We start from the raw sequence: 22272 nt of genomic DNA, 5'->3' as shown, positions 1-22272 counted from the left end.
TCACATTTCCGTCATCACCTTCACGTTGAACTTGTAGGTGTGCTCAGACTGCAATTTCATATGATGTTATTCCTGCGTCCAGCTCACAAGCGAGCGAATCGCGCACCATCTTTACGATATAAACCTTCCGGCTGGCTACGAAGCGTCGCGTCAAACGTCCGCTCGGTCGACCTGGTATCTCTCTTACCGAGGGGGTGAGATTGCGAGGGTTGGGCGAGGACGGGAGACGTGGAGAACAAGGCAATGTGGGGAACGATAAGGTGCGTATCCGTCGCCTTTATCCCGGAGGCGTTGGCGACATCGTGATCAATCGCGCAATGGCGACGAGTTATAGAAACAACCGCCGGTAGCTAAAAGTTGACAAATACAAATGATCAGTCAGCTACCATTGCTTCTTAGCCTCCTTCAAACGTTCAGAAGCGATACACAAAAGTCAGGATGCCCGACTTGCTGACTGATACAACTTCTAACATCGGAAGGGATAGGCGCAGTTTCTCGATCGAACCATCAGACAGGCGAGAGTCGAGACCGTAGATATGCGAGCCTCCCAAAAATACATTTTCTCCATGACCACAGCCGGATATAGTACCCGTAGTAAGCTCATCGAACAGGTGTACGCATCTCAAGGTGCTCGTCGCCCTCGGTCGCTACTGCCTGCCAGCCAGTGCCCGGCGTGGGCCTACCGCGGATGCTTGCAAACATGTTCGCGAAGAAACCTGATATAAAAGTTACGGGGGTGAGTATTTTGGTGTGTTTGCCGAGGATTATGCGAAGAAGTACCTTGCACTCCTGTAGGTGCTCCTTGGTTTCGTTGTGTAATGTAGTATATAGGGACACCTACGAGCACAAAGCCTTGCCAAAACGTGTTAGGGGATAGAAGACGACGCTGGGGCGTTGACGCACCTAATACAGCCATGGCTTCGAGCGGCGCAGCGATGATGGGCATGCATAGGAGGAAAAGGCACACCTGGCAATGATGTTGTGAGATCCGTGCGATGAAGATATGCATCTGACGTACTGCACAGAATACAAGAGGGGTAATGATCCACGTCTTGTATGGCCGCTCTAGCGTTGGCTCCTTCACACGTAGTATGACGAGGCCGAGAACCTGTCAACAGCCCATGTCACACGATGGAGTGAAGGTTCATGAAGTGCATGGCTTACAGTCAGGAAGTAAAATGCCCAAGAAGCAACTACGGCGAAGTTGATTAACGAGCGGAAGCCGCCCCCAACAAGAATAAATGCGATGGTCAGTGTTGCCTGCAGGCACATCGCATTCAAGGGAGTTTTCAGCCTGGAGTTGTGCCGCCCAAACAGCGCGGGCAAGTATCCCTCCTTGCCGGCCACATAAATCAACCGTGCCGACGTGAAGAATGATCCTGTCATACGTATTAGTGGCTTCATCGCTGACAACAGCTTCGAGACACGAACCATTCAATGCACCAAAGCATGAGAATGCAACCATCGCAGCGAAAACGGCACCACCCACGGGACCAAAGACCGCACGACCGAAGTCTATGGCCACAGTGTTGCTGAGACCGACGGTCGCCTAGAAAAATGTCACTGGAGCTGTGGCATTGTGCAGGAGCGATAAACATACCCTGTCCAGAACTGCAAAGTAGGCTACGTTTGCTAGAATGAACAAGAACTAGTAACACATGAACAATCGTGGAAAATCATCTCTGACGAACCGACGTACCATAACAATCGCCATGCTTGAATGAATCGCACGAGGAATACTTTTCTCAGGATTTTTCATCTCTCCCCCGACGTAGTTGGCTTGATCCCAGCCATCAAATGCCCAGAGACCTGAGTAAAGAGCCAACGCGTACGTTGAGGGGCTCGTGCTTGTGTTTTCGAATAGTGGCTCGGAGAATGACGAGGAAGCATGACCTCTTGCCAGCTGCACGAGACCAATCACAGTAATTGAAACCTAAGAAGGCGCCTTTAGCATCGTCCACACTGGATACATTGTGTATGACATACCAAAGCGGCGATCTGAAAGTCACAAAGTGCATAGTCAGACATCTAAAGCGTCACTCGTTCAAAGATATTGCACACCTTGACGGTCGTGAAAACAACTGCTGCTCGTGTGCCGAGCGTGGGTGTAGCCACACAAAGTACAGATACTAGCAGAACTGCTACAACCGCAGTAATCTTGATTGACCATTGGGGAATGTCATCCGGCGAGATCTCGTCTCGGGTGGTATGCCAAAAGAGGCGGTTAAGGTATTCTGCGAAAATTAAGCTGATCACGGCATTACCCCCTGCTTAACGCATTAAACCAAAAGACGCGCGCATATGGAGATCATGGAATACACACCTGGCTTGAGGGCGGATATAGCTGTCCACGCAAATAGATAAGATACGAGGGGACCGTAGGAGTACTGGAGGTACGCTTGCGCACCCCCATTGACGGGTATAGAGGAGCCCAGCTCCGCGAAACTGCTCGCGCCTGTCCACCCGAGGACGCCTGCCGCAAGCCATACCAGGAGACTAGCACCGACGCTATGCACGTTCGCAACCACCACACCTGGCGAGGAGCTGTGTGCGCATACATTAGCTTCACGGACCGCGCAGTGGGTGCCAAGACTCACAAGATGCCAGAGCCAATCTGCAGACCTACGATGAGGGCAATGCCTGCACAGAGTCACGCAATGCGTATCACTCCCTTGCCGACAAGTCAAACGCTACTCACCATTGACTAATCCCAAACGCTTTTCGCCCGACTCGAGATGGACTTCATCTGGCTCGCTTAGACTCGCACTAAGCGGCAAGAGGTCGTGCTGAAAGTCAAAACCGGACATGGAGTAGGACCGTCCACGATATGGCCGTGCAGTCTCCGCCAATAGAGGCCCTTCAGAGAGCTCTAAGTCGCGTAAAGAATCATCAGATTCTTCTGAGAGCCGTGCGGAACGGATAGAGGGCGAGTATATTTGCTGCGAAGAGGCGCTCCGGGGGGACTTGAGGCTGTCTAGAAGGGTCGCGTTGGGGGTAGGGGATGTCATGCGAGAGACGGAGAAGTATGGGGGGTCGCAGGGGGTCGTCTAGGTGGTACAAGGCGTGGTAGATCGTGAGAGAGGGGGGAAGACAGGCCTTCGGACGAACAGTGAGATGTCCGTGTCGGGACAGAGGTCGACACGTGAACGTGCCGCGCACCTCTTCGCCCCTTCTGGAAAGAGACGCCCACGAAAGAGTGGACGTCCCGATCGCGATCTAGCCAAGATGGGAGACAAGTTTCCGGCTTCCTCGGTCTCTTTCCCACGCTGCACGACGCCCACGTGTTGTGCTCCTAACTCAGCTCAGCCACCTCGTCTGTGTGTCTAGGCTGCGGGCTGCAGCCCAAAGGACAGACCCCTGCCCAGCTGCTGATCAAGTGTTTGCCTCGCCGATGACTGAAGCCCGTCTACTGGACGCAAAACAATGCACATCAAAGGACGATCCGAATGGTACATCGCCGTCTTATGGCATACTTGATGCAGTCAATTTCATTGACAGCGATGACGGAATGGCTGCGCGTCGCGCGCTCAAGATGTGAATGTGCAAGACGGCACACGAAAGCTCGGCGAAAGCAAGGCAGGGTGAAGGCAGAGCTGTGTCATAAACTCTTCGCTTTCTCTAAGAGCGCCTGGGCAATAACAGCATGCACATCTGTATAACGCTCTTGGCAAGCGTCCATGCACTTCCGAGGCCAGTCAGTTTGTGCCCTCAAGACATCACCAAGTATACTCACTTCGAAAGTTTGCTCAGGCGTCATATTGCCCGATTGCCACACACTTGTGACAGTGTCAAGAGCAGGCATACCTGAAAGAATCAGGGTACCAGAGGATATCTTTCCCTCCGCCTCTGTAGGATCCAACCAAATCTCGCCGCCGACCACTGCCTACAGCGAAGATGTATCAGCACAGTTCTCGCTCAAGTGATAACACAAGGATAAACTCACCGCTGAGCATGATGCAACTAGACCAAGCATCTCTACACCTGCGTCGGCAAGAGCGGCACTGGCCGCCACAGATCCAGACGCGATGCATCCTTCAATCCCGTCATTCTCTATGACAGTGATGAATATGTCGAGGGTTGATTTTGGCAAGAGCTCAAGTCGAACGGCAGAGACGAGAGCTTGTTGCATCTGCACTGATACAGCTCGATCTTCAGCGTCCTAAGTCATTGTCAGAAACACTCCCTCAGACAAAGCAGTGCGACGACGTACTCGGATAGGAACCCGGCGGCGAGTACACGAGAAGGGCGCAAATTTCACCTCAACGTTAAGCCGTCCATTCTCGTTGTATGCGGTGTTTTTAGACTGCCGTGGCCCATATCTGCACTCGTATGAGCACGGTCGCTAGATGCAAACGAAAAGAGGCAAACTCACTCACACGGCGCACGCGATTTTTGTCTTCTCCGTCTCTATGTACGCAGACCCATTGGCCTGATTGATCAGCCCTGTCGTTAAGACTGCCCCGGCGCGGAATATCAGGCAGCTGCAGGAGATTTCGCGGGCGAGAGAGACGCACAAATTGGCCTGATGTCTTTCGCGCCCCGCCCTCGCCTGGGAGTCCCTGTCTTCCACGGCTCCTCTTCCTCGTCTAGGTCGAAAACAGGCCGATAGGCTTCGTCGGGGCCGTTGATGCGCCTCCGGTCAAAGTTGCTCTGAGCCATGTCGGGAGTTGAAGTGCAAGTGCAAGTGCAAGTGTGCGCGCCGGCCCGCAGACCTCGGCTCCACTCACGAGTCCCAGTCGTTGACGCCAATTGCAGCCACAGCTTGAATTCCGCCACCACATCACCGCACCCCGCCACCACACGCAACCATGAAGGTCTCGTTCTCACTGAAAGGCAAGGGTACTAAACCCGTCGGCGAAGCTCCTTCGCTTAAACGCACCGCCGCGTTCGCTGCCCTGGATGACGACGAGCCCATCGACGCCGCGCCCACCGCGAAGACAGGGGAGAAGGGTAAAGCCGCGGCGAACAAGCAGTTCATCGCGCAAAGCATGGAAATGTCCAAGGCGATGAAGAAGAAGATGGAAGAGGAACAGCGGGTCGACGCGACTGTCTTCGAGTACGATGAGGTGTACGACAAGATGCAGGAGGCAAAGCTGCGGCAGAAGGAGGCAAAGGAGTCGGACTCGAAAGAGCGCAAGGTACGTCACGCATTTGTGAGGCAGAGTGCCTTCGACCGCTGACTTACTCACCCTAGATATTTGCAGCCCAAGTATATCAGCGGGCTCCTGCAGTCTGCGGCGACTAGGAGGCTAGACCACCTGAGGGCCGAAGAGAAGATGATTCAACGAGAGCGGGAGCTCGAGGGCGACGAGTTCAAAGACAAGGGTGCCTTCGTCACCCAAGCGTACAAGGATCAGATGGCTGAGCTTCGAGAAGCCGAAGAGGAAGAGCGGCAGCGAGAAGGTATGCTCAATCTTGCTAATATTCTTGCATGTTCTCAACATATCCCCTTCCGCAGAGGCCGAACGTAAGAAGAATAAAGGGAATATCGGCACCGGCATGGCTCACTTCTACCGCAAGCTGCTGGAGGAGAGCGAGCAGCAGCACGAACAGACTGTTGCCGCCACCGAGAAGCCAACAATTGGTCCACAGGGGCCTAACCTCACTATCACGAAACCTACAGATTTCACTCCAAAAAGCGACGCCGAGCTCGCCCACGCCGCGCGCGAACAGGGCAAAGAAGTCGAACTCAACGACGACAATCAAATCGTCGACAAGCGCGAACTTCTCTCTGCCGGCCTCAACCTGTCTGCGCCGAATACTCGGAAACTTGGACTACAGCTCTCGAGCAAAGCAAAGGCGAAGGAGGGGGAGAACGTGGAGGCGCATAGGGCAGTGGGCACCGCTGCGAGCAGGAGAGAGATCAACGAACGGCGGACAAGGGAGATCCAGCAGCAGATGGAGGATGAGAAGCGCAGACTGAGGGACGAGCGGGACAAGGAGGAGAGAGAGGCTTTGAGCAGGACAGTGGCAAGGAGGAACGACGAAGCATCGGTGATGAGCGCGAAGGAGAGGTACCTGGAGCGCAAACGGCGGCGACTGGAAGAAGCTGCTGCAGGAGGATGCGGCGAGGAAAATTAAGGCTCCACTGCGACACATTGCTTTCGTCTGCTTGATGACGGATATTGTACGGTGTATGTTATAGATGGTTTCAATTGCGTACATGGAGGAGGTCGTCGCGGTCATTTTCATTGACGCATTCCTACGCCTATGCTAGCTACCATGTTGTCTCCGAACTCGTCATTCAATAGGTCTTTCACAGTGCTTTCCTGCTCCACTACCCATTCGTATGCTTCCAGTAATATGGCATCCGTCAGGGGCACAAAATGTGCCGCCAGTATTCTGATGATATTGCTCACGCGCGAGATCGCCGCTCGTGTGGCATCGTCAATTCGCTAGCAAGTGAGTGAATCATGTAAGAAAAAGTGGTCCAAGTGCAACGTGGTTGCTCACGTCGTTCTTGTTAGAGTATACGGCCTCCGCATCAAATCCCTCTTCTCCTTCTTGCTCGCTTTGCTTGGTGTGCTTGCTGACCCAGATGTAGCCGTTTAGGCCGAGGATGAGGTCCACTCCGCAAGGCAGTGAGACGAAGTGAGACTTCAGTCGACGGATGAGAATTGGTGGGATCGTCACGAGCTGACCGTTTCGCAGCTGAACGTAGGCATGAGCGATGAGCAAAATCATAGTAGCAGAGGTCTTGGATATATGCTCACCTTCCCGTACCGAAGAGAGCGGGTGTGGAGGGACATGGCGCCATCCGCGAAGAATGCTTGGACCTCAGCCACGAGCAGATCGCCTTCTTCGAAAAACGTGCGCATTTGCAGCTCGTCGCTCTCCAATTTTCGTCTCTGTGAAGGGCGTGAGTGTGAAAGCTGAAAAGGGGTGTGTGCTCGTTACGCACTTGTACACCACCGGGCAAATTCACAGATGAGAGCATGAGCACTGCGTCTTGCCTAGAGTTGGCATCGACTTTCCATCTGCGAGGTTGTACCTACGCTACGTCAGGCACACACCTCGGCCCATTTCTGCCAACTCACTTCGGTGATGCGTCCCACTACGAGATCACCAACCTCGGGATTATATCTGCACATGAGAAGTGAGAAGCAGAGCACCCAAGAGAAGAGTAGACACACCTGCTGCGTACGGCACGCACTGTGATAAGCTTGTTTACGCGCTCCACCGTTCCTGCAACGGCCGCAATGACTTCGTCGCTGTCGACATAAGTTCCGTGACCTCTGCAGGAAATGTTGGATTTCGCTATCCTCAATACAACGGCGAGAAGAGACTCACCGCATGAATGCCTGAGAGGACGTTATAGGCTCTCCTGGAACGGTGAGCCTGTACACAGCTCCTTCGAAGTCGTCTTCGTCTTCCATGAGAACGTCTTCTTCGACATCGGGATGGTGTCTTGTTTTGCTATAGCCCCCAGATACATCCGAGGTCGATGGAAAGGATGAGAATGAAATCATCTTAGAGTCTACTAAGCAGGCGTGTAGTTCTCGCAGTGTGCAGCTGCAGACGCGACTGCAGGAGTGGCACTGGGATGTGGGTACTGGCGGGCTTGGGTCCGAAGGAGGGCAAGCTGCGTTTGCAGACGTCCGGGCCGGGCATTTGCCAGTCGAGAACGCGAAGGATCGAGATTTGAGATCTTGAGACTCGGTAACCGTAAGCGCTTGCACAACCAGCTTCCAGCTCCAAGCAACCGTGACGTGCTTCGGTTGTACTCTTCCTCACTCTCCTCGCTCATTTTGCCACCAAAATGTCTTACTACCCCCCACACCAGACTGGGACGAGCTATCCTTACGCCGGGTATCCTCAAGCCGGCACGTACACCCCGCACCCTCAAACCGCAGGAGCATACCCCACCACGCCTTACCAGCCCTACGCACCGCCAACGGCAGTAACAAGCTACGGAACTACGTGGTCATACCACGGCTATAGTTACTATCCACAGCAACATCAGGCCCAGCAGCAAGCGCATGCACAAGTGGCTCAGCCCAAACCTGCCACCACTGTAGCCGCAGCCACTTCCACTCCTGCGACCCCTGCACCTATCACCGCGGCCCCGAACGGTGCAACGACCGCTACGAGGCCCGCTGTTCCATCAACGTACACATTTACGTCGTACAACCGGGACTCTTCCCTGTACACGCGGAGCTCAAAGAAGGGGCCAAGTTATAGGGGACTGTTTGCAAAAGAGCGTGCGTGTTTCGTTCTTCGGAGTATCTATCGTGAGTAGGACGGTCGTTCACACCGCACGACTGAACAGTGCGCAACCTCATGTACGGGTTCGGAGATGACCGCAACCCCGCGAACGACACTGTCAACGTGATGGAAGAGATCCTCATTGAGTACATCATAGACATTGTGCGTGCTCTCCCCTCTTCGCTACATCCCTGGTAGCCAAATTGATAGCCATGTAGTGCCAGTCGGCGTCTGGAGGCGGAAAGAAGTCACGACTGTCGATTGAGGACCTCCGGAGAGCGCTTTCGAGGCCGGCTGACGCGAAGAAGCTGGCACGTATGGAGGAGCTGTTGTTCATGCAGGAAGATATCAAGCGGGCGCGTGCTGAATTTGACGAACCTGACATGCACCCTGCCGGATCATCACAGGCAATGTAATATCATGTATTTGGGCCTGGGACGCTTTCGTGTAGCATACGCACTGCTAGGACTTGTAATCATTACCTCGTAGTCATCATACCCACTGTTTAGATTTGCACCGCGCGCTGAACTGGTTGCAGCACTCGAATGGGTGCTCGATGGGATTTGTGAAGAGGGATACAGCCGACGGCGAATAATAATAGCAGATAGCGACTAGAGAGCCGCGGCCGCATGACAGTTGGAGTGGTTCATTCTTCCATGTCATCGTTTGGCGCGTTTTCGGTTTCGTCCTCTGCCTCGGCCGAGCCTTCTTTTGTACCACGCAGCGTGGCACCTATTACGCCTTGTCAGAGAGTATGTGACGGGGTTTTGAGGTGGCAACGCACCTCCGCTTTGAGCCAGTGGCTTGGCGTATTTACTGAGCCAGTCTTCAGACTCCCAGACTGCAGAGAGGCGGGTAAGCATAGGGAATCATGGACGGGTAAAGATGCGGACTAGCTCTGTTTCCAGCGGCCTGTGTGGGGCCCTTCATAGGACGGGCGAGGTTCACGCGGAGCACGCGACCGTTAAGTTCGTTGAGGTCCATGTTGTCGATAGCATCCTGGGCGTCGGCAGGTGAGGAGTACGTCACGAACGCGAAACCTCGGTGCTTTGTTTCTGCAGGCGCGAAGAAAGCAAAGTTAGAGCACCGAGATGCACATGGCGGCACCATGCAGACCGCTCACCGTTCGGATGGGAAGGGTTGGTCGGGGCAAGCGGCAGCTGTACCTCGATCACATCACCTGGAAAGAAAGATGGGAGGTGAGCAGTGGACCGAGTGCGGAGAGCAGGGACGGACCGAAGGGGGCGAAGTGGGCGAGAATGGCGTTTTCGTCGACGTCGTCGCCGATTCCGCCGACGAAGACGGTTTTCTTGGACTTTGTGCCTTCCTCCATGGCGCGGGCGCGGGGTCAGCCACTGAATTGCACATGGCAAGACGCAGGCCTGCCGAGGTTCCCACGGGCGCTGGGCGTGGGCGTCTGTGCACTACGGCGGTGTGGCCGCTGACGATGGGAAGCGCTAACCGCGCTGGGCAACCCCGCTCTCGCTCTCTGCTCAACGCCCCGTCTCTGGTGTGAGCGGCCGCGCTCGAAGCAGGTCTCCTCTCTTACTTCGTCGCCAGCCCGTCTCTCGTGCGCTGCATGGCCGCCCGCTGCGCCTTATCCGGTCTTTCCTTCGTGCTCGCCGTCCATCAATCCAATCCAATCCCGCACGCCCGTCCCCAGCACCTGCTCCTGCGATGGTCGCGCAACCCACCTGCCATCTTCGTTCGTCTCCCCATCTGTCACCCCTCCTCTCGCCTCTTCCTCCGCCCGCTTCCCTCGGTTTTCATGCACGCTGATACCCCGACTAGCCGGCCTGGGCGGTCATCCGCATCGCTTTCTTCCCATTTACAGCACAATATTCCCCTCGACTCGCCTGCCCTCCCAGCATGCCCGACATAAGACCCCCCTGCCCCGTCCTCTGATCTCCTCTCCCACCCGTACGCGACGCCTGCATGTGTGACGCAGCAGCCTATGGCAGAACCGGCCTCCTGCCACCGCCCCAGCGCCCGCGCCCATCGTCACCCACTCACTCGCCAAGTCCGCACGGATCTCGAGGACGACTCGGACGATGCCGCCTCCGAGACCGCCTCCTCCGAGGACGACGATGACGCCACGAACGCCCGCTTGGCTCCCCGCTGGTATGCCTACCGCTGTCTGCTCGAAGGCCATGGCTTCCGCCTCGAGACCTGCAAGGACGTCAAGCAGTCTTATCACGACTACTGGGCCGCTCAGGCCTCCGAAGGCCGCACTGTGACCAAAGACCTCCCTGGCTATATCCGAGCCTGCCGCGCCCCCAACGAAGACGAGCTTTGCCAAGACGCCGGCCTGGTGAGCCGCCTTGCTCTCTTTTCCTTTTCGTGGGTCCCTGGTCGCCGATCTAATTTGCTCCACTGTCTAGCCCGATCGTCTCTTCCGCGGCACACAATGTGCAACTGGTGCTAAAGTAGTCATCAAAGCAGTACATATACGTAGTCGTGAGCTCGACGTCATCCGCTACCTGTCAAGCCCGGCTGTGCGGAACCACCCGATGAACCATTGCATTCGTTCGTCACTTCCCTTCCGTCGTCATGCGACCATGCTCACACGGGCACTGTAGCTGTCCTTGCTCTCGTGGACGTCCCACAGGACAAGCTCGCGTTCATCGTCATGGAGGAGTGGTGCCCTCAGTTAACCACAACGCCATGCAACCTCGGCCGGTTCTTCCATGCCTTGCGACAGTGCATTGAGGTCCGTGTCGGTGCGAATGCTTGATGTTTGCCCCGCTGATCGGGTCACTCCCAAAACACCCCTTCCTGCCCTGTTTTAGCACATTGCATTCATGCATTCCCAGCGCATCGCCCACCTGGACATCTCCATCCGCAACGTTCTCACCGACTGCCGAGGCCACTACGCTGTGTCAGATTACGAGCTCTCCCATCGTTTCCCCGTTCTACCTGGCGTGGTCCAAACCCCACGCGTTGCGGGGTGCCGGCGAACGGAATGCCCCCCGGAACTCGAGCGTGGCGAGTCGAGCGATCCATACAAGGTGGACGTCTACGGACTTGGCGTGCTCATCCTGCGCGCAATGGATGTGAGTCCCCACCTCTCCCGCTTCCCAGCTCCCCTCGTGCTTTGGCGGCCGTGAGAACGCCGTGTAGCTATATAAGACACCCTATTCATAGCCATCCGCCCCCGCTCCAGCTCACCGGGTACGAGGTCCCCGAGTTGCGTGCTTTCGTCAGGCCTCTCCTCCGGCCAACGCATGAACACCGGCCCACGGTCTCGGAAGCGCTGCTTGCGTTTGACGCGATGGTAGCCGTATTCGACGCTGCAAGGCTCGCACAACTGCCTCGGCTGTGTCACTGATTGGGACAAGGTCCTCAGGATCGCAACTTGTATAGGGACCCTTGAATGCTTTGTGGTGAACCGCTTGTCTTTTAGAACGCACTCGATGCATTGTCTCTGTAGCATACCTTTATACATATCTCGATGATACTCACACAGTGTGATGTGAAGTACATTGATCATGGGACTGCATAAGCCAAGCGCTAGGCCCCTAGTATGCGCTATCTTACAAATAAACCTCCACCGCGAACAATTAATCGGAGTCGTCGCCCTTCTTGCCCCTGACCTCCAAGTTGTGCGCATCGTTCATCATGGTCTTGAGCTCCTGCCATTGGAAGTTGATCACCTGGCGCTCGTCCAACCAGTCCATGATCGCGTCCGCGTCCTTCAGGTCCCGCGGAGGCTGCTTGCCTTTCGCGTACGCGACCTTCACAAAACTCCGGTCTGCTTGAGAGGCTTTCAAGGAGTCGACCTCCTCGCGCAATGCATGGAAGAGATGATACTAAGATGGCTGGTGAGCGACTCATGCACTAAGGACTTGAACGAGTAGTTATACCTCCCAATGGGTGAACCGATGGTACGTCCGAGTCCGCTTCGCACAGAAACGTCCGAAAACGAACTCCTTCTTCTTGCTCGATTCCTCAGACCCTTCCTCCTCGCTGCTGTCTGTCACTTCCTCGGGAAAAGACTGAGCAATCTCACTCAGCAACTCGGACCACTGCGAAACGCCAAATGGACAAACCTGATATGTCAGAGATTCGTAAGGCAGTCCGCTGAGCCTCCCTTGTTTGGTCGATTTACGGGAACCAAGATGGCATGCGTCGCAACCAGGGACTGTGAAATCGAGGAACTGCTCTTCGTAGTCCGGATATCTGTTCAAGGCCTTCCGGAACCAGGGCTTCCAGGTAGAACCTGCCACGATGGAGTCTCGCATGCCTTCAAGCTTCCTGCGTGTGATCTTGAGTGGGACGGAAAAGTATTGTTCTATCACATTGTCATAGACTGGTATGAGGCACGAACACGAAAGAAACATACGGCGCTGCAGCTCCAACGCGATTTGCTCTCGTTCTTCTTCTTCATGAACGGCTATATGTACGAACATTTGGCACACAATCTTGAAGTGGTGCAGCAGGTCTTGGTAACTTCCCATGCTGAACTCCGGGGGCAGCTCCACCAACTGACTTGTGTCATCCTCCACGATGAACGAATCATTGAATTCGTCTCCACGAGAAGATTCACCCTCATCTTCGTCTTCATCTTCGTCGCCGTTGGCGTCCGGGTGAGCATGAGGAAACGGTGCGTCGTCGTACTGATCCTCTTCTTCCTCTTCAGACGCCGAGGACTCGGTTGCTTCGCCACGCTTCTTGCCTGTGTACGACACGAGTTTAAGCACTTTGCGCAAGCTGCAAAAGCTTTTCCACCTACGCTTCAGCTTCTCCAAGGTCTTCTGGAAGGTAGAACGTTTATCGCGCTTCCTGAAACGGGACGTGATGATTCCTAAGGAATATTGAACTTTGTTGTCACCAAAGCAATCCATCCGACGTACTCTTCTCATCTACCTCGTCCATCAAGTCCTCTGGGCTTTGCGGACGCTCCTTCGTAAGCTTCCCTCGCTTTCTGGGACGTGGGTCCTCCTCTTCGTCCGAGGCTACAAGCACGGGAGAACTCGCCCTCTTGACCAGCCTTCGTTCGGTCTTCGCGGCAGCACCTTCATCATCGTCATCACTAAACACCATCCTCGAACGTTTCTTGCCATGACTACCAGATGACTTGGCAGGAGATGGGTTCGCGCCTTGTTCTTCGCTGCTGTCGGATACCTCGATGATCCCGGGCTCAAAGCGAATCACGCCTGCGTCGCTGCTTTGGCTGCTCTCTTCGTCAAGGGGGATTCGTGAAGGGCCGGGGGAAGCTGCTTTCGCGGTGCGTCTCGCAGTCTTCCGTTTCGCCGGCGCCCGAACCTTCGACTGAGCGACCCATGTTCTCGGCTTTCGGGTAGGGGAAGGGTTGCGTCGAGGGCTGGGTGCAGGCGGGGAGCTGGAGAGGAAGGCGTCAAGCTTCGCCTGTGTCCGCTGCTTCTGCGTGTCGGCCGTGCTTCCGTGGCGAGGCATGACGTGCACAGCAGGAGTAGTGATTCACAAATCCGCGAGAGAGAGATGAGAGTAGGGCAATAAGTAGCTAGGGAGCAGTAGACGCACGTCGTGTCGCTCTGCCGCCTGGACGCGTTTGGCGATTCCATCACGTGATTTGCGCGATCACTTCTTTGTCGGGCGTGCCAACCTGTGTCGGGACCGCTGTCTCTCGATCTCCTGGTTTCGCCAAGTCGCAAATATGCTCGGAGCTTGAACACGACACTCTTTGCTTGATTTCATCTACGCTTGACTGCCTCCATACCGACACGCCATCTGCACAGCTCGCATTCATGTCGACTCCTACCCTCCGTGTGGATACCGCTTCGGCCAGCCCGTACGTAGTCGGCAACTCTTCATCTCTCTCCCCGAGCTCTCCGAGATCTCCATTTGGAACATACACAAGAGACCGTGCCCGAAGCATATCTCAAGCGGTGGGCCTGCCCTCCTTCCGCATCTCTGGCGACACCGAACGGAAGTCCTCCGAAATCTCAAGACCTCAAGCAGCCGGCAGCAACCCAGGATTAAACAGGGCGCGCAATGAGTCGCGTAAGCTGTTGGCGCACATCCTTTCGCAGCTACAGATCAGGCCAGTTCCTCCTTCGTACCTCAGCACACTTGCGACCGGTCAACCCCAGAATGAGAAGGGAGGAGGCTCTATGTTTAAAAGTGTCAAAGGGGCGGTCAAATACACTGGACAGCTGCGCGGGCGACGGACGCACCAACCTGTCCCGCAAGAAGACGACGATTCCGAAGACGAGCTGGCGGACGGCTTCTATACGGACACCACAGTAGACCTCATGAATCAGCTCAAAGACGTGCTCATGCTGTCGATCGCGCACAACTGGGATATCTTTTATGACAGGTCTGTACAACTTGCTAAGCGTTTTTGTGTGAGACGCTAACCATTTCCCTAGCAACACACAGACCCAAAGGAGCAATAGCGACAGGCTGAAAGATGCTTTTCGACGCCGGAGAAGCTTGTCCGTCGGTCGAAATTCACGTTCGCGTTCTCCATCGGCGGACCCTGGGGACTCAGAGGCTGTCCGCGCACCAGAGCTTCTGTCTCAATGTATCTCAATCCTCGCGTCCATCATTGCCGAAGACTGCCGCTACAAAATCTCTTCTCCTCGCCCCTCCCTCCCACCCAACGCCCTCCAGTTCATTTCGCTAGACGTCGCGCGGTTCCTCTTATACACTCATCGCCACGACCCACGAGTCGTAATGCAGATCGGATTCGCTCTGCTCCCGGCCTTCTTGACCTTTGGACTTGAGATGCAAACGCGGCTGCTCGCATTCATTGACGAAGGCATCGTCGGCACGTTATTAGCAGACTTGAGGAACCTGCAGGGGACACGCCAGTTGACATCGCCTCCGGCAGGTGCGAAGTCTTGCTATGTGAGGAGTGTCACGAGGCTGAGTTTTTCTTAGATGGGGCATACAACGACCCGTCCAACGATCCGCCTATGGTTTCTATCCTGGTGGACGAAGTGAAGGAAGAACGAGTCTCTACTCCAACAGGGCCGTCGTGGCGACGATGGACTCAGGCTTTGTCGCCCGAAGACGTTGCGCTGCGGTCCACGTCTGCACCTTTGCAAGACATTGCCATCTACCACCTTTCTTCGGTGATCCCCACTGTGCTCGCCGCAATTCTGGAAGGCATCGACTTGGCGTCCGCCAACTCGTCTGTACTGCACAGGTTCCATAGGCTCTTCAGTAGTATCGCCGAAAGCAAGCCTGACGCGTACCTCGACGTCCTCGCAGTCATTGCATACCACACACCTCGCTCGCGTTATACTGCTATCAGCCTCCTTCTCTCCTACTGGCCGCAGTCGATCGGACACCTGACGGTCAGCAAGCCCTTTCCCACCATCAGCTACCAAGACGCGATCGCTCGCGAAACGCAAGGGGTCACCATTGCCCGAAGACAGAACACGCACCCATACGCACACCAGTTCGTCCCCTGGCGTTTTGCCCGTCCAGTTGGGCCGAATATATTCGCTGGCATATCGCAACACGACTGTCATTGTTGCTCGAACGTCATCGAGGGCTTTGGTCTGCTCTGTTCATTGTGCTTGTGCATGGTCCACTTTGACTGCTATGACTACCCCGACGGGAGCTTCTTCACACAATACAGCGTCGCCGCGGATCCAAGCCTCCAGAAGGTCGCCGTGCACCGTTTCTCCCATATCCTGGCCCACCGACATTCACACGGCGCCGAGGTTGTACTCAAGGAGAACCACGCTTTCCGCCCTGTCAACTTGTTCAGTTTGACGCTATGCTTCATCTGCAAGAAACCATTATGGGGGTCGATTGCTCAGGCAATGAAGTGCGGCGCTTGCAAGCAATTCGTTCATTCGTCGTGTCTGACCTGGGCCTCGTCTGGAGAGCTCGTGCGCTGCAGGTCGGCCACCATCGACGACACATACATGACAATCTCGTGGAGGGAGCTCCGACAATCCTTCGCAGACCACTACCGCGAGATCTTCCTCACCGAGGCCGACCTTCCTCTTCGAACATTCGAAGAGCTTTCCGTCATTTTGTCGGTGCTCTGGATCCAGCAGCAGATCCTCAACAACGGATTGGCACTAGGTTCCATGGTGGTACAACAGGACAACCCATCATTTGACGAAGGCAAGTTGGACGAATTCGAGCTGCATTACCTGGTGGATCTCTTGGAAGCATATCTTCGGTCGCGTACTCCCGCGGTGTCGCCCGCTCTTTCCGACCACTTCATCGAAAATAACATCCGCGCCTCTGAGCCAGAAGCTCACATCTTCTTCAATTGGAACGTCCTTGCCTTCGTAACCAGTATCGTCAAGACGCCGCCTACAACCCTCGACCCGATGCCTTCTGGAGACTTCCTGTTAACCCCCAACGGACCACAAGATAGAGATGGTTCGCTCGAAGACAGCTCATACCCCTTCGAGGTCGCTACTCTGGCACATCTCCGAGACCAGCTCGGGGATCAACTCGATCTCCGCTCAGAAGCCACCGCCAAGTACCTGCTGACCCACCTTTTCCATCTTGGCTTTTTCCAGCGCGTAGACTCTCATGGGCGACTCTTCGACGGTAGCCCTCATCCAGAACGTTTGTTATGCTCTTTCCCTATTCCCATGGGACTGGAGGTCTCCACAGAGGTTGAAACACTTGTATCTGCGATCGAGGCATGTCTCCAGGATATTAACCTTTCGGTCAACGAGACGGGCCTTCTGTTGCTAGTGCGGAGGTTCTGGCCCGATGGCATGCTCACCGAGTACGCTTTGAGGCGCTTGACCAAGACCGTACTTGCATGGGTCTTGTCCGAGGTGAGCACTGCGCTCAATCATTGATTAGCCCCTCTAATGCCTATGTAGGATGACGACCTCGCCACCATGCTACGAGACTACGTTGCACGCGGTCTCAGTCTTCCGGGTGTGCGTTCTGGCGCGGGGGAGCAACCTTGGCCTCAGTCAACCCAGTCGCGACCTGCTGGGGCGGGCTCAGCCAACAACGGAGGAGATTACATCGCTGGAAGGCGATCATTGTCAACGCGTTATGCTGCCAGGTGGCTTTTAGCGCTTCACGACCAGGATATCAACAACTACTCCGTCATAGTCTTCGATTTGCTCGTCGAACAGGCAAATGAGCTTCCAGTAGGTGACGACTTCTTTCTCGGTAAAGGATACGGAGGCGACCAAAGGAAGGAAGCAATCATAACCGAGAAGATTCTCCTGCTTATTCTGAAGCTGAGCCAAGCATCAGTCCTCTTCACCTCGTTCGACGACCTCTTCCAAAAATGGTTGGAACGTGCCTCTTCTCTAGATGTCGACAAGCAGCAAGTGAGTGTAATGGATGTTTGCCTTCATACTTCAACTGACCCTTGTTCAGCCGCTCGCCTCGCTGTCACGCTTATTCAATAGAGAGCTTGACACAGCTTCTCAACGATTCAGCGCGAGCGTGATCGAGCCTCGGCTGTCCATGTCAGAGACACCGAGTATGCTGACCACTAATCCCCTCAAAATCATTGTCGATATCGCGAACAAGTCGTACGAGGGCTACGACATGACACTACATTGGCTCTGTCTCTTCGTCCGGTCAGGGGTTGAAATCTCGGGCCAGACATTTATGCAGCTTGTGAATCTTGGAAACAAGTTCGGCGTTTCTTTAGAAGTCTGCACACTCTTGATCAAGGCAGCGCTATGGTCGACGTGGTTGAAGTCAATGGGACGTCAAGATCTTCAGACCGTAATCGCGGCTATCCATACAGGGATTGGGCCACAACTTGTTCAGTACCTTCAAGCTTACCATCGCGTCGAGGACGTGTGAGTTGCTCCCTGATATCATTTCAGACCTGACGATGTACTTATTTTGGTTTAGGCTTCAAGTTATCAGACAGTCACTCGCGACATGTCTTCTCCTTTACGGCTGCGACCGAACATATTTGCAAACCTGTGGCATGATTCTGGAAGATGAGGTGAAGGGGCTTCCGTCGAGGTATGTGAACTATCCTTCATCATCAAATCACAATGCTGAAGACCGCATGTAGGAGAAAACTTCACGCTCGCAACCAATCGGTGACAGACCCTATTATCGTCAACTCTTTGATAATCGACGCTTTGCGTACGTACGTTGAGACTGGGCTGCAGGAAGTTTCTTGTGTCGCTGCCAAGTTCTTGGACGCCTTTATGCACCATGCAACACTGGTGGAGTCTTACGAAGTTGACAACTTCGTTCTACGAAATGGATCATCGCTGAGCACTTGGTAAATTCGCTTCCTTCACCCAAACCATCTCATCTTTGGTAAACCTCGGTTCATAGCATCTGGCAATTCTATGGCGTACAAGCTTCACAAATATCAACGATTCGCACTTCTCTGTTGCTACGTGTTCTTGTTGTAGACCCTCAACCAATGCAGCTGCTTCTGCAAGACACATTCGAGTTCAAGGGTAATTGGGAGGCTCGGTAAGCGCGACGTGCGGATAAGCTATTTCGAGCCTAATCTCAGTACTGCAGGCTTCAAGCTGTCGTCAAGCTCTTCCGCATCGTCGAAGATGTCACGAGTCCAGCATTCAATGTCGAAGACCGACAGTGGCGGTCAAGCGTCAATAGTATCTTCTACTACTTCTTCAGAGCTCTCTGGGAAGATGATCATGTATGTTCGCTGGTTTCCAGACATGCAACCCATTCTGACAAAGGTAACGCAGGAGGAGATTCGACTCTGTGTGGACACCTGGACACAAAGCTTGCTCCGGTGCCCACTTTGAGGCCATCACACTGTGCTGGAACGAAACACTGACGAAGTCACCTGTTGCTGAGAGAAGGAAATTGGTCTCGTTCCTCAACCAGCTCCGGCCCCACTTCCCTCATTGGCCTTGTGCGTCGCTCGAACACCGCGCATGGACCGCAGTGAACTCACAAACAGGTTCGAAGTGTTATCGTGGCAAGTTTTGCTGGAAGCCCTACTCGAAGCAGAGTTCAACCAGCGGAATGGTGACGACGAAGAAGGGCCTATGTCAGCCCATCTGGTAGAACAACGATCATTGCTCCAGTGGAGACTGAGACTGACACATCCCTCAGTCAATGTATGGGCTACCCCCAGACTCACGGAAGACTATGCTTATTGATCCGGATTTGTTGTCGCTCCAAGTATAGACCTTGACATATATCTTGACGACTTTGTACTAACGTAATCTCAGAATTCCCTCATATCACTCGCTCTGCGGATGGTGGCCGATGGCATCCTCATCGACGTCGTCTCCATGCTCAAGCTTAAAGACCATCTTGCGAAGACGATCGGATACGCCGAGGTAGCGATGCTATCAACCGGGCAAGCTGGAAGCATCTACGTTCAGTTCGGAAGCTTGAACTCGATATCGGAGGCGGCGTACCCGTGCTTAAACGAGCTCATGCTCTTGCTGGATTCCCCACAACCGTACAACCTCACCTCTGCGACCATGGGCGCGAAATATATCGACGACGAACCCGCCTCGACTCTGCTTGTCGGATCCGTTTTCGTTGATCTCTTCCTGGACACGTTCGTACGATGCTACAAGATCGAGACACTTCCGGCACTCACGCTCAAGAACATAATGAGGTCATTGGTCGTGGTGATCTACAAGCACGATTTCGATAGCAGGCCACTCAAACCGCTCCAAGCCGTGCTGCGAAGGGCCGTCAGGAGAGCATTGGATCTCCTAGTCGTGGATCTGAGCTACGACATCCGGCAGCTTGTGTTGACGGTAACGCATGCGTTCATCAAGAGGTGGCCAAATCTTGTTGGGAATCTAGTCGTGTAAGAAAATCGTTCAATGTTGTTTGGTTGCTGATACTGAGAGAACGATGACAGCGAAGCGATTGAAATTGCAATGGACCTCTTGGAGAAGATGGACTACCTGCAACATGGCGATGATATTCTCGTCGACCAGACCAAGAATTTCGTGCGGACCGAGCTCGCGCTGTAGGTCAATTTGTTAAACCGTAGACACGAATATCGCTCAAATTCTCGCACAGATACGCATTCAGTGGTGTTTTCCACCTGTTGTGCAAGGTCAGTCGTCCAGCCTAAATTATTACTCTTGTACCTATTCTCACAACTCCCAACACACTTTAGAGACCACGCACACCAGAATTCTTCGGCATCATCAAGCAAGTCATTGGACCGCATGTCCTAGCCGAGCATAATCAGTATCCACATGAGACACTGCGAGACGGGCTCCTTCGGGACACCCTCACGCGAGCCGTGGAGGGCGACGACGAATCGTTTCAATCCATAGTCAACAACCTCCACACCTACGTTGAGGTCGTACATCACACCGACTACAACCTTCCCCTGATGCAATGTGAGTATCGATCCGAAGATCCGTGTGACAAAATTTCTGATAAGTGTGCAGTTGTTGGCCTGACACTGGCCAACTTGACGCGGAAGACGGCTGACCTTAGCCTTGCCCGCTTCGACCCTAGCCCCTTGCTTATGCTCGCATGCCTCCTCATCCAACATAACAAGGCGCATAGTAGGGTAGGCATCTCAATGTCTATGTATCACTGTCCTCGTGTGCTGAAACCTGCCTCCAGGATCTCCTAATGTACTTGGAGACGCTTCTTCGCTCCTCTCTCGTTCGGTTCAACGTCTCAGTCTCGAGCATGCGCCGCGTCTTGCAAGTCACCACGACCCTCTACAGGAGGGCCGCCAAAGCATCCGGCACGAATGCGGATACGACCCTCGTGAACCCCATTGCCGGAGCCATGTTCGAAATTACGAAGGATAGTCTCAACCTCAAGGCGCGCGTACTCCCCGCAACGCTTGCGGCGTTGGTTGATGCGCTTACAGCCAACCCCGCGCCCGAAAGCTCGCCGGTCAACTTCGTCCCGCTAGAATCACAGCTTCAGTTGGCGTACGACGGAGTGTTCTACTTATACCAGGAAAGCACACTCGACGGTTTGATGCATTCGGACTTTGCGACCTCCCAGTCCGTCGCGAAGATGATCATCCAGGGCGCAGAGATTCAGCCTTCGCTTCTTCAGAACTTGTCGGTTGGTGCTCACCGCCAACTTCCAGGCCTGAATCTGCTTGCTAAACTACCCTAATACTTGCAGAAGAACCCGATGACAGTACGCGTGTGGAATATCTTCGCCCTTGCCGCACTGTCGCGGCCTACTGGTCAAGCCGCCGCACTCCTCTTCGAGCACTTCATGGTCTTTTCGCTCGTATATAACACCTCCCTCGCCCCTTACCACAACTCGAGCTGGCCGGGATACGACACTCCGGACGGACAAGACCGTGCACACGCAGACGTGAGCTACGCGTACGCGGCGATCAAGCTCTGGCTCCTTCTCGCCCGCAAAGCTGCCTCCATCCGTCCTGGCGCGGTGGATGAGCAGGGGTCATGCAAGACGGGGAGGGTCTCGCAGCGGGAATTGTGTGGAACGAACTCTGGCCACCATTCGAGATCGTGCTGTCTACATTCGAGGTCGACGCCCAAAGCGGAAACGCTTCGGTAAGTCTTGGCTTCAGCGACTCTGCCAAACTCAACGTTAACGTGTCTGGCAGCCGCTCGCGTCAAGCCTGTGGACCGCCGTGGGCGATTTGTTCCTCTTTGTGCGGCAGTCTCGCGCAGTGATCGCGCTGGACACGGCCCTTCCTTTGCGTGTTCTGAACGGGATCAAGGACATTGTCCGCGGGGAGTCAAAGGTGAGACTGCACCTGCGTTGGTCACAACGGACTCTGACGGATGGGACTGCAGGTGGCACGAATCGCGAGGAGCTTGAAGGACCCACCGCCCGACGATTCATTAGATTACTTCGTGAATCAAGTGCTGACGGAGTTGACCGCGGAGGAGAAGCTGCAGGCAGCCAAGCGACAGATCAATATGGAACGGAGCAGGAGAGCTGTCGGTTGATGACGGTTCGTTTGACACGATGTTTTATTACGACACTTGATTCCGGGATATTGTATTACATGGACTTTTTCGCACGTTCTGTTTCGAGTTCTTTCGCTCCGTCCTGTATAATGCGAACTCCAAGAAAGAGACCTATGGCAGAGATTCCGAGAATGACGATGAAGGTAACGATGCGCATCGCCCACTCTCGTGCCGGGAACCAGGCATGAATGGGGGCGGATTCGTCGAAGAAAGGCTGCAGGGAGAGCCTCAGCAT

General features: G+C 54.6%; 9 protein-coding genes across 9 annotated transcripts; 4 read left to right on the top strand and 5 right to left on the bottom strand.

The window, feature by feature from the left end:
- Positions 1–600: 600 nt before the first annotated feature.
- Positions 601–3008, bottom strand: BXZ73DRAFT_37062 (L-methionine transporter; the record flags this gene model as incomplete). Its single annotated transcript, XM_048017935.1, has 12 exons — positions 601–716; positions 781–852; positions 904–967; positions 1019–1108; positions 1165–1379; positions 1432–1549; positions 1601–1648; positions 1700–1933; positions 2062–2270; positions 2324–2544; positions 2598–2640; positions 2699–3008. 12 exons carry the CDS (start codon positions 3006–3008, stop codon positions 601–603), a joined length of 1740 nt encoding a protein of 579 aa, XP_047883767.1.
- Positions 3009–3598: 590 nt separating this feature from the next.
- BXZ73DRAFT_86247 (mRNA transport regulator 3) lies at positions 3599–4659 on the bottom strand (the record flags this gene model as incomplete). The annotated part of the gene is made up of 6 exons (XM_048024130.1): positions 3599–3682; positions 3734–3883; positions 3944–4159; positions 4211–4319; positions 4377–4455; positions 4515–4659. 6 exons carry the CDS (start codon positions 4657–4659, stop codon positions 3599–3601), a joined length of 783 nt encoding a protein of 260 aa, XP_047883766.1.
- Positions 4660–4808: 149 nt separating this feature from the next.
- BXZ73DRAFT_37593 (coiled-coil domain-containing protein 55-domain containing protein) lies at positions 4809–6081 on the top strand (the record flags this gene model as incomplete). The annotated part of the gene is made up of 3 exons (XM_048018043.1): positions 4809–5138; positions 5205–5403; positions 5459–6081. 3 exons carry the CDS (start codon positions 4809–4811, stop codon positions 6079–6081), a joined length of 1152 nt encoding a protein of 383 aa, XP_047883765.1.
- Positions 6082–6188: 107 nt separating this feature from the next.
- Positions 6189–7469, bottom strand: BXZ73DRAFT_37612 (exosome complex exonuclease rrp4; the record flags this gene model as incomplete). Its single annotated transcript, XM_048018047.1, has 7 exons — positions 6189–6395; positions 6454–6651; positions 6714–6848; positions 6902–6991; positions 7038–7083; positions 7134–7235; positions 7291–7469. The coding sequence occupies 7 exons, from the start codon at positions 7467–7469 to the stop codon at positions 6189–6191; spliced, it is 957 nt and encodes a 318-aa protein (XP_047883764.1).
- A 290-nt stretch (positions 7470–7759) lies between these two features.
- BXZ73DRAFT_95550 (TFIID-domain-containing protein) lies at positions 7760–8621 on the top strand (the record flags this gene model as incomplete). The annotated part of the gene is made up of 3 exons (XM_048026823.1): positions 7760–8201; positions 8270–8367; positions 8424–8621. The coding sequence occupies 3 exons, from the start codon at positions 7760–7762 to the stop codon at positions 8619–8621; spliced, it is 738 nt and encodes a 245-aa protein (XP_047883763.1).
- Positions 8622–8851: 230 nt separating this feature from the next.
- On the bottom strand, positions 8852–9538 carry BXZ73DRAFT_95549 (RNA-binding domain-containing protein; the record flags this gene model as incomplete). The annotated part of the gene is made up of 5 exons (XM_048026822.1): positions 8852–8937; positions 8990–9046; positions 9099–9260; positions 9329–9385; positions 9442–9538. 5 exons carry the CDS (start codon positions 9536–9538, stop codon positions 8852–8854), a joined length of 459 nt encoding a protein of 152 aa, XP_047883762.1.
- Positions 9539–10159: 621 nt separating this feature from the next.
- Positions 10160–11533, top strand: BXZ73DRAFT_86242 (kinase-like domain-containing protein; the record flags this gene model as incomplete). The annotated part of the gene is made up of 6 exons (XM_048024129.1): positions 10160–10225; positions 10286–10516; positions 10587–10731; positions 10785–10915; positions 10995–11258; positions 11369–11533. 6 exons carry the CDS (start codon positions 10160–10162, stop codon positions 11531–11533), a joined length of 1002 nt encoding a protein of 333 aa, XP_047883761.1.
- Positions 11534–11765: 232 nt separating this feature from the next.
- On the bottom strand, positions 11766–13248 carry BXZ73DRAFT_37534 (uncharacterized protein; the record flags this gene model as incomplete). The annotated part of the gene is made up of 6 exons (XM_048018030.1): positions 11766–12014; positions 12069–12200; positions 12255–12496; positions 12548–12880; positions 12938–13009; positions 13059–13248. 6 exons carry the CDS (start codon positions 13246–13248, stop codon positions 11766–11768), a joined length of 1218 nt encoding a protein of 405 aa, XP_047883760.1.
- A 683-nt stretch (positions 13249–13931) lies between these two features.
- Positions 13932–22016, top strand: BXZ73DRAFT_86240 (uncharacterized protein; the record flags this gene model as incomplete). The annotated part of the gene is made up of 24 exons (XM_048024128.1): positions 13932–13975; positions 14171–14503; positions 14556–15019; positions 15070–16946; positions 16995–17459; positions 17509–17942; positions 17998–18114; positions 18167–18382; positions 18439–18582; positions 18634–18772; positions 18825–18840; positions 18863–18994; positions 19051–19145; positions 19198–19266; positions 19317–19912; positions 19967–20077; positions 20131–20167; positions 20231–20459; positions 20511–20635; positions 20692–21150; positions 21214–21475; positions 21499–21614; positions 21668–21808; positions 21861–22016. 24 exons carry the CDS (start codon positions 13932–13934, stop codon positions 22014–22016), a joined length of 6777 nt encoding a protein of 2258 aa, XP_047883759.1.
- Between the last annotated feature and the right edge of the window lie 256 nt (positions 22017–22272).

This window comes from Epithele typhae (genome assembly GCF_022376455.1).
Source record: "Epithele typhae strain CBS 203.58 chromosome Unknown BXZ73scaffold_1, whole genome shotgun sequence".
Classification (NCBI taxonomy): Eukaryota; Fungi; Basidiomycota; class Agaricomycetes; order Polyporales; family Epitheliaceae; genus Epithele; species Epithele typhae.
Note: the sequence above shows the minus strand (reverse complement) of the source record. Positions and strands in the feature narration are given on the sequence as shown.